Source organism: Liolophura sinensis, chromosome 8 (assembly GCF_032854445.1).
Source record: "Liolophura sinensis isolate JHLJ2023 chromosome 8, CUHK_Ljap_v2, whole genome shotgun sequence".
Taxonomy (NCBI): domain Eukaryota; kingdom Metazoa; phylum Mollusca; class Polyplacophora; order Chitonida; family Chitonidae; genus Liolophura; species Liolophura sinensis.
In genome coordinates, this window is record NC_088302.1 from 36,391,695 (window position 1) to 36,402,611 (window position 10,917).

Sequence of the window (10,917 nt, forward strand, 5' to 3'; positions counted from 1 at the left end):
GGATAGTTCGATGATTGGTTGCACATTTGGTGTTCTGGCAACAGTGTCTCTGAACATGTTCTGTGTTTGTTATTTGTGCTCTTTGCACCGATGTACTGCAGCTTTTTTGTCACGTTTTCACCGTATCAATGGAGAGTGCCCAGAGTAAACAGCGGTCATTAGCCAGGTACCAGCACACATCTTAATTCTGACTTAAATCTGCAGCACAATCAGCGGGAGCTGGATTTGAACCTGCTACCTTATTGGTCAGCAACCGATCCAATTTAAGGTTTACTGGTAGATGGTTCCTTTCATAGTATCCTCAAAACTGTCAAAACCCATGACCACGACCAATTAACGCACATGGTACATGAATATAGAAATGATATCCGAAATAAGCAAATCAACCAGATCCCAAACAAGCAATCATATATGACTATGCACATGCGTGGAGTGTATCCAAGTAACCATAAATCATATTTATACAAATCACTTTAAAAGAAGCGTTACAAACAACTGTAAAAGCAGGCCATCAACTGTCCAAATAACTTAAAATCACTCAATTCGCTGTCCTTTCATGTCATGCAAACGGGTAACCAGTCAATTATCCAGTTTAATTAGGCACCCACAGAATCAACGAAGTAGCTAGGCCTCTTTTTGTATCCCAACTATACTTGTTCACGTTTAAGATAGTAGTACTCTCAGCCAAACAACCCTTCAAGTGCATTGTTGTGGCACTTCTCGACAAATATCACAATCCTTGATCACAACAAATAGGAGCAAACGAATACATATTATGCTTTAAAAGTTTGACAAAGTAATATACACTCAGTTTATCTATGCTGGTTTTGAGGTCGTCCAAATTAGTTGACAATGGTGGCACGAAAACAATGTGTTCAACGTATCCCACAAGAAAAAGTCTCATCTCACGGTAGTCATTTGAAACTTTAGATGCCTATCACTTAATTTCAAGTACCGCACTGAGTCAGAGTTTCATTCATAGATTTTGTGTGGTTGCAGAGATACAGCGATTTCAAATAGGCTCTGTCTTTTTGAAACACCTTGTACGGTATATTATAAAATAGGATCCGGCATTTTCTTCTTTTCACTGATTGACATTGCAGGCCCTGTGTTTTGTTGTTTGAAAAAATGACAGCTAGGTATGTATTAAGTATGATACTGTCGAGTAACTGCGTTGTACCACAGGGATTTTTCCTTTTTATTTACTTATTATTATTATTATTTTATTTTATTTATTTTTTTGCGTTTTGGGGGGGGGGAGATTTTGGGGGGGGGGTGGGGGTGGCTTGTTAGTGTGGATAGGCTATGACAAATGTTGGTCATCGCTGGAGAGCAAGATGTACTGAAACGCATGTTCATTGCACACCGGTATATTGGACGTCGCAGCAGGACTGATGAAGGTGAATTGCCTCCCCTTACAATGTGGCGAGGGGAATAAACGAGCGCTATAAACAACCGAGGTGAGCGCGAGAAGTAAACCGTGAAGCTCTGCTGGTAAAAAGTCACTTCGTCAGTGTTTGTGCATTTATGAATTGGTACTACGCAGACGTAGTAAGTAAAGAATCACCCCAGGACATACTGGATAGGCTTAGAGGGTATGTGTGACATTGGTTTGGTTAGCATTTGATTGTACATGCTGTCAATAGTGTTGTAGATTTGACGTACGTGGTATGGTAGGCATAGAGCCTAAGTATAGGCTATAATATGAGACGCGGCCTTACGTTCCCCTTATAGTGTGCATATAGGGGCATGGACGAGAAAAGCTGAGTCATTGCCGCTAAGTCGCAGATCTGTTATTTATTAATGTGTATATCCACTAATTTATACGAAATGAGCACTCAAAACATCTCACAGTAGGTCTTCTGGCCATAGTCCAGTTTGGTCACTCAGCATATAGTACCGTGTAGAACAAATGTCTTATATTACATGGACACAAACATATGACATGGCATATAGTATTTTCTGAGAGACCAGACTGGGCTATGGGTAGACCGCCTTTGTGATGAGTGAGTGAGTGAGTGAGTGAGTGAGTGCTTGGGGTTTAACGTCGTACTCAACAATTTTTCAGTCATATGACAACGAAGGAATCATTAGGGTGCATGCACGTGTAATGTGCCTCCTTGTTGCAGGACGGATTTCCACCGCTCTCTTATTTAGTGCTGCATCACTGAGACGACTTACCGAAGGCAAGTAAGCCGCCCCGCCCGAGCCATTATACTGATACGGGTCAACCAGTCGTTGCACTATCCCCTTCATGCTGAACGCCAAGCGAGGAAGTTACAACTTCCTCTTTTAAAGTCTTAGGTGTGACTCGACCAAGGATTGATCCTGGATCTACCGGTCCCGAAGCGGACGCTCTACCAACTGTGCTATCCGGGCCGGTCCTTTGTGATGAACTAGCTTGTTCGTGTATAGCATGTATAGTGACTGCAATTGCTTTAATTTCAAAGGCCTAGAACATTTACCTGCACGAATGCATGGAAATATGTACTCTGCCCATAGGCAGAGGCCCTCAGTCTGCCAATTGATAGATTTGAGTTTGACCTATATTATATTGATAAACTGCTTGATATTTCATGATTATATAGTATAAATTAATTTAATTCCATAATATAACGATATGTGTGTCAATCGTGCCTAGGCTCATGCTGACTTCCTTTCAAGTCCAGCTCATGCTGACTGCCTCTGCAGCTGTGCATGGGAAGGTCTTCCACAAAGCTATAATGCTTTCTTGAATTTTCTGTGAAATATTTATAAATTTCAGTTTATTTGTAGTGTGGGATTACTTTAAATGCAGATTACTAGTTATACACAAAATATCAGAGCCTGTCTGCCATAGCCCATTTTAATAACTTTACAGTCATCTAAAAGTTGAAATTAATTAAGCCATTCTAATAGGAGGTTTCCTATACATCTAAAATCATGCAATTTAAAGGACTGTCTAAACACCGGCCAATAATTAAACAGTACTGAAAATTAATGTTCATTTATGATTTCACCTTTTTCAGGACTTTGGTTGTTATAACCTAGAGTTTGTTAGCCTTGTCAGGCTGTGCATTTACGCAGTCACAGACAGATAGGGCATCTCTGTGTAACATCTACTCCCTATCAGCCATGTCCCGCTCTGTGGTACAGAGTGTGATAAGTGTCGAGCAGGATGAAGGAGTTGGGGCCAGAGTGCGCAGAAGTGTGGGGCGATCTGAGGTAGGTCATTTGTTTAAACAGGTAAGGCATGAAAATTGGACCCTCATTGTCTCAGACGATTATAATGTTAACTCCTAATGAGAAGGTGTCAGCCTTTTGAGCACTAAGTGACTAGGGTCGCTTGTTTAATTCTGGTTTCCTCTCACTGAAAATCTAGCTGACTCAGAGTATCATCAAATAAGTGAGAAATTACCTCGATCACCAATCAAATGAATAAAGTTCAGGGAACTGAAATGGCTGGCGAAAGCCTAAATGCAGTATATCAAACCTGACAAATTAAACTGCTGTATATTGCAGTGCAAATCTTGTCCCGCTTTTCATAATTGTTACATTTTAATGTAACCATTTACAGATTTCTGCATATGTATGTTTATATACATTTTGATTTGGGTATAACACCTCCGACAAGAATGTCTTAATATATGATGGCTGTCAGATTTATGGGTGGAGGAAATTGAACTGAACCTAGCTGAAAAAAAAAAACCCCTAAAAAACACTGCCATTTTAAAGGATAGATTTTTGGTTTCATTTTTAATCCGCAACAGAAATATAGTGAGGGAATGGTTCACTCCAATTTACATGTTTCAGAACAGTTGTGTTGGCGAACTGTTGTCATAATGCAGAAAGACAAAACTTATGTAATTTCATTTTTATGTTGTAAGTTGAGAAGCTTGGACCCCTTCCTCATGCTGGATGAGTTCAGAGTTACTTCCCCTGCTGGGTTTCCTGATCACCCTCACCGAGGCTTTGAAACTGTAAGTAACGTAAATTTTCAACTGTCAGCTTTGTGCTCACATTGTGTGTGTGAATTTTGGTAAATTTGGATACAGGTTTTTTTTAATACAGGTATCTCATGTAGGGAAATACAATCAAGGCAGTCATGGTTATGATGATAATGAAGATGGGGCATGACTGTAATAGAATGAGGTGCCCAACTCCTATCCTTAAGGCACTCTTGGTTCAAGGAAGTTATAGATTTCCCGCTCTCATTGTTTGAGACCTTTGTAACAATATGCAGTGGATGGTGTTTGTGCATACATGCTGTTTTTTTTATTTTTTTTTCATTTATTTATTATTTATTGGTGCTCTGTGCCATACTTAAGAATATTTTACTTATATGAGGCCAGCTGTCCACCCTCTATGTGGCATACTGCAAATCTGTACCTTAAAGCAGGGACTGATGTAACTTTACTCGCAGGTTACAGTAACATTGAAAAGTTCATCACTAATTTGCCAAAGATCATCAGTTTACTTAGGGCCTTCACAGCTGTATAAGTGAAAAATAATAATAAATCAAAAAAAAATAAATAAAATACCCTCAAGTTTGATGTTCACCATGCATATCATAATAGTGATATACATGTATAAGTGTGCATCAGTTCTAAGTTTGGTAAAATCAAGTTCTAAGTCTGGAGGAATCAAGTTCTAAGTCTGGAAGAATCAAGTTCTAAGTCTGGAAGAATCAAATTCTAAGTCTGGAAGAAAGGTTTGATAGTGCTGTGAGTTGCCAGTCATGCCAGTCATATTGGTGTTTGGCCATCAGGATAATCAGGTTGGGCCTGGACACCCAAATTTATGAACTTGCCATACAATATTAGGGTTTTGTAGAAAAAATTGTCTTCTTATTGCAGGTGACATACATGTTAAAAGGCTCAAGCAGGCATGAGGATTTCTGTGGACACAAAGGAACTATAAAAGCAGGAGATTTACAGGTGAAAATGAACAACTAGTAGATCTTGCCAAAAACTTTATGGACCTGTATGTAAATACCTGTATATAACCATGTGCTGCATCAGTAATTTTAATGCAATAATGTGTTATATCATAATCCTTGTACATGTATTTGAATCATTTGAGATCACTTTCACAAAGTTGGTATGGAGACAAATGTATAATTAAAACGAATGTATATTCGCACTGTCCATATGCATCATGGTGGTAGAGCTATCATTGGAGGTAGATTCTAACTTCCATTATGTACGTGTCATGTGTATATTTTTGGGAAAATATGTGTCTTAAATTTATTGTGTCTGAAAAACAACCTTAACTTTATGTACGATGACATAATTGACAAATATCTGTCTTCTGACTGATTTAGTTTTTTTTTGCTAAGTGGATGACAGCGGGGCGGGGTATAGTTCACTGTGAGATGCCTCATGGTGCTGAGGAGGCTCATGGCCTACAACTGTGGGTGAATTTAGCTCAGAAGGACAAGATGGTCAAACCGGTTTATCAGGAGTTGCTCAGTAAGGATATACCAGTGGCTACTAAAGATGGGGTTACCGTCAAGGTCATCGCAGGGGAGTCATTTGGAATCAAGGTATAATTTATTACATATTGTCAGAATTGTTTGAATATAGTGGAAATTTTTGTGGAGCATGCTGCACATATATACTGTGAATTGACAGTGCTAGTTTATTAGTGGCTAGCAGTTCTGTGCTGGTTAAAATGTTTTTCAAAATTTCCCTGTTTTGATTGTTTTCTGGACCTTCTTGACTAAAAACATATCATAAGGCTTTGTTGTGGAGTCTTACGTGAAAGAGACGACTTGACTTCTGAGAAATTGTAATGTGTCACAGTTGCGAATGTTTGCATGGTTTTGCTCTGGGTACTCTGGTTTCCTTCTGTGTCACAGTTGTGAATGTTTGCATGGTTTTTGCTCTGGGTACTCTGGTTTCCTTCTGTGTCACAGTTGTGAATGTTTGCATGGTTTTTGTTCTGGGTACTCTGGTTTCCTTCTCCCATTAAAGTGGCTGCCATCGTACAAGTGAAAAATTATGCAGTGAACAACAGTCAGATCAATAAATCTTTTAATCAGTGTGGTAGTGAGTCTAATAGTACACCTTTTTGTATGTACTTGTCAATTATTATGTACTCTTCTTGACTTTGACAGTATGAAAAATTATTTTGTAATTGATACATACCCCATAATACAGCTTTAACTGGAAGTACATGAGTAAAGAATAACAGTTGCAAATTCATAATAACTGTGACATCCCTCAAAAAGTTAGTGTCATCTTGCACTCAGAAACTCATTAGATGAATGGCAGAATGATCTGTGACTATGTGAAAACTATGACTGATCGATAGACAGATGGAAAGAATGACTGATAGAACAGCTACAAATGATGGTTTTGACTTTGCAGTCGCCTGTGTACACAAGAACTCCAACTCTGTACCTAGATTTCCACATGTCCCCAGGGTCTAGAATGAGTCAGCCCATTCCCTCAGGGTGGAATGCTTTTGTTTACATGCTCTCAGGAACAGCCCACTTTGGTAAGATTTTTACTGAGATATGTACATATGTTTGGATTGAAGAAGTTTTAAGCTGTTCTGTACAATATGCTTTGTATTTTAGACATAGTGCGTGTATACATGGATGATGAAGTAACCATGGTTACTGTTTTACATAAGATCTAGGATAAAACATAGGTCTCATCTTCAATCCTGAGCGATTGATTTGTCCTTTAAACTTGGCTGACTGACCTCAACATAAGGCAGTCCTTTAGGCCAAATGTCTGTCCTACCTGCAGTATGTACAGAATGACTAGACGTACTGAGCTACATGGACGTCACATATAATTTCTTTGGCATATCCTTTTAGTGAGCAGCACTTTCAAATTGTCTGCATGAAACATGCACAAGATGACAGTATGTTAATTGATATGACAGTGATAATGTTGATAAGTGTGTAGACTCATATTTAAGGTAACAGGCAGAAGCATACATGGTTGTGAATCAGTTGGTACATGTGCTGTGCTTTCACATATTTTAATTTAATTGAAAAGATGAATCAAAGGAATAAATGAATGATTGTGGCTTAGGGAGCATTCAGATCCAGCACCCTGATATATTTCCCTGATTATCTACATAGGTACAAACGTTTTATATTCAACTAATAGCTGTTCATATATGAAATAACTTGTATACACATGCACATTTGCCCTGGACGCGTTGATAATAACAGATCTCTTACCGGGACTACTTCCAAAGCCGACTGCCTTTTGCCAGTCACAGCACTTCTGCTGAGCAGTCTGCGTTAACAACAGGTCGCTGACCACAGCTAGAGGACGGTAGGTCGGCTATCGTGTTCTAAAATACAGTGGGTTTCAACACCTGGTATTTTTGAGGTTTCGGCGATATTTTGGTGATGGATGGAAGAAAGTGTATGCACAGATGAGAACAGTCAATTCTAGGCTGAAATTATATCAGAAAATTAAAATCTTAACTAACAAATTAGTATAAACAACAAATTATAAATATGTTTATGATTCTGTAGTTATAATTATTTTTGCATTTGAACCAGTAGCCTGATAATATGACACATTGTGAATGTTCAGGTGAAAACAGTAAAGATTGCAAGTACGAGCTACATGTGCGTTAAAACTGTCTAAACATGATAAAGTTGAATAGAAACTTTATCATCATACCTGTGTGTAACTATATTGTACATCCTGGCTTTTCAACAGGGCCCTCAGAATCTCAGTCAGAAGGCCTGCCTCATCATACCTTAGTCCTAGGGGATGGGCAGAGACTGGAGGTGGAGAACAAGGTGGGTATGGTCTATAATGGTACCTGTTATTATTTATTTATATATTTATTTATATGAATGTTTTTTCTTATGGCATACTACAGAATATTTCACTGACAGCTACCAACATTATGGAGGGAAGAAACTGGGCAGTTAGAGACTGAGGGAAACGACCATCCGCAGGTTGCTGGCAGACCTTCCCACTAAAGGAAGCCATCATGAACTGGTCTTTAAGAGAGGCTCCTGAGTTTTTGCTAGGCTGCACTGCCACCTGGCTGTGGAGGCTCCCAAATGCACTTCAGTCATAGCATGTACATATAATTCATGGAGGTTCTTTTAACAGTGGCTTTTAGAGAAGTATCTATACTGTATTTGCCCTAAAAATTTGCATGAACAACACCTTTTTTAGAGGCAGATTTTTAGTGCTGAAGGATATCATAGGCTTCGAAATAAAACTGAATTAAGACATCTTTCTAAGATGGCTAGAACTCTCAGAATCAAAAAAAAAATAAAAATAAAAGATGTGGAAGTTGGCCATATGAAATACAGGACATGGAGTAGGTTTCATAAATGCCATTCATTAATCAGAAACAAACAATTTGTGAGTTAAATACTGGACAAAATATCCAATGACGGCATTGTCAGGCTGCTATCAGTAAGTCATATAAATTTCTGTTAAAGTGTGGTGTTTTTTTTCTTTAATTTCCAGTCATCAGAGAAATGCCACTTTGTGTTGATTGGAGGGCAACCTTTGAATGAACCAGTTGTGCAGCACGGTGGGTATACACTATACTTAACTGTTTGTACCACTGTTGTTCAAAAAATGAATTATATTTTCTCTGAATCTGTTTATCGTTACATGTAAATGAAGAATATAAATACAAAGTATTTTCCCCATAAGGATTTATTTCCATATATTTTGACCTGCAGTATTTGGACAGTAAAGAAGTCTTGTTAAACTTTTATATATACTGGGCCTGGTTGTTTAAAGCTGTTTCTAGTTTTAATACCAGATTGAACTTCAAGTCAAGTGTTCAGTTTAGTATTCAGTCCAAAAATAATTGCATAATGGTATTTTAAATGTGAACTGTAAGTCTGCTGCTGTTATACTTTGACTGTGGACAACTGCATTGGCTGATCAATTTGACTGAAATTTAAATATAAAAAGTGACTTAATGCCAGTATAAGTTAATACATTTTAGAACAATTGGGCCCAGTGCTTCCAAGTAGTAAATCCTGATCAGCTAATTTACACTCTGATCTTTTGTGTCTTGACTGACTGTTATTAGACCAGTTAAACAGTAGCTAAGAGATTGAGAGAGCAGTTCAACATTTATTTAATATTTACTCACTCTTAATCTGCCTATTTATATCTCTTGTTGTGCGTGGTAAGGTCTGCCATCTACCTGCGGATGGTCCTGGGTTTCCCACAGGCTCTGCCCGGTTTCCTCCAACCATAATGTTCTCCACAATCCTATTAGTGAAATATTCTCAAGTAAGGTGAAAAACACCAATCAAATAAATAAATGAATAAATCTCTATTTATTTATGATGGTGTAAATTGGTGAATGATTTGTAAACCCTCTAACATTAAGCCTAATATAGGTCAATTGGTTTTCCACAGTGACATCAAATTTATACATTTTCTGTTTGATTCCAGGACCCTTTGTCATGAATACTCAGCAGGAAATTCAGCAAGCCATAGCTGACTACCAGCGGGCTAAAAATGGGTTTGAAAATGCAAAGTCATGGGAATCTGATTATGTGAAAAGTCGCTAACCTACCTGTAGGCTGTTTAGTTTTATGGATGAATTGAAACAAAACATGACAGAGGTCATTTGGGGTCCGTAAATACTCATATTTATTAACATATATTCCTACATTTATACATGTACGTGCTATTAGAAGCATGGTTGTGTAATGAAAATTTTATGATTCGCTGGATTTCTGTCATAAATGCTGTTAGACTGATATTTGTCTTGAACATTTTTGAGTGGAGTTTTATTTATGTGATTTAACAAGATTTAAATTACTGTGATAATAATCGTTCTTATAAAATTTTGACTTATTATGAAGGTCCTTCCATATGTCCATAATGTTCAGTTAAACACGTTTATAGCTGAAAAAAGAAATGTGAACATATACATTAATTGGGCCCTATGCATGATATACACTTTTTTAAATATAAGTAAATAAATAAATAAATAAATAAAATCACAGCTGACACATATCCGTTTATTTTCCCATTGTTTTGTGCTTCTTGTTTAGGGTTTAATATATAGATAGCTCTGGGGTATCAATTTTCAGGCTGTTTTGGATTCTATTGCATTTCTGTTTACATGTGCTTTGCAGTGTATACGTGGTTTCTGCAGTTTTGTTAATCATATGTTCTTTTAAGTTCGTTTCCTCTTGTCAAGCAATAGGCCCTTGTGTGATAAACACAGATAAAGAGATAGCGGAAACTGTGAACGACTACATTCTTGAACGGAAGGGTTTTGAAAATGTTCGCAGTTGGAACTCTTTTGTTGTGTTAGAGGATGTATAGTTCGCCATGATCATCAAGAGAATATATCTATACACATATTCATGTAACAATAAAATAAGAGGTCTTGGTAATTCCTAGGTGAGGAAAATGTATTCATCTTTTGTTGTCATAATGTATTTGATGTTTTAGCGTTAAATTGTTCAGCTGATCTTGCCTGCAAGAAAATACATGCCAGCTAAACTTAATATTCGTCATAGTTTTAAACGTATTACTGTGTACGTAGTTTGTTAGCTATATGTTATGCAGTCACGTTATAAATAATGAAAATGTGTTCTGACATCTTTACCTTCGACAGAGGAACGCACAGTTAGTCTTTTTATAGCGTTGTCATGTAGTGGTCGTATAGTATGCGGTAGTTAGACAAACAAACAGGGCAAACACTTTAGTAGTTTTTGGCTTCTACAAGCAGGTTTCTAGGTCTCGGTCTGTCGAATTTTCAGCATCCTTTGTTTTAAATGTCGCAGCTGTATTGTAAATTTGTGCCTGTTTTCTACTTCTAGAATCAGAAAATAGGGTAGGTCACCATTTCAACGGACTCTGAAATGTATAGGTGTATTTAATTATTCTTTTTACATGTTAATGATATCAAATGACTTTTCGGAATTAAATGATGAGAAGACGTAATTAACTGACCATG

General features: G+C 37.5%; 1 protein-coding gene across 1 annotated transcript; it reads left to right on the forward strand.

The window, feature by feature from the left end:
• Positions 1-1,476: 1,476 nt before the first annotated feature.
• On the forward strand, positions 1,477-9,805 carry LOC135473022 (pirin-like). The gene is made up of 9 exons (XM_064752792.1): positions 1,477-1,595; positions 3,009-3,204; positions 3,867-3,959; positions 4,836-4,916; positions 5,318-5,524; positions 6,351-6,480; positions 7,674-7,756; positions 8,445-8,511; positions 9,396-9,805. Exons 2-9 carry the CDS (start codon positions 3,115-3,117, stop codon positions 9,512-9,514), a joined length of 870 nt encoding a protein of 289 aa, XP_064608862.1. The 5' UTR covers positions 1,477-1,595; positions 3,009-3,114; the 3' UTR covers positions 9,515-9,805.
• Positions 9,806-10,917: the final 1,112 nt, after the last annotated feature.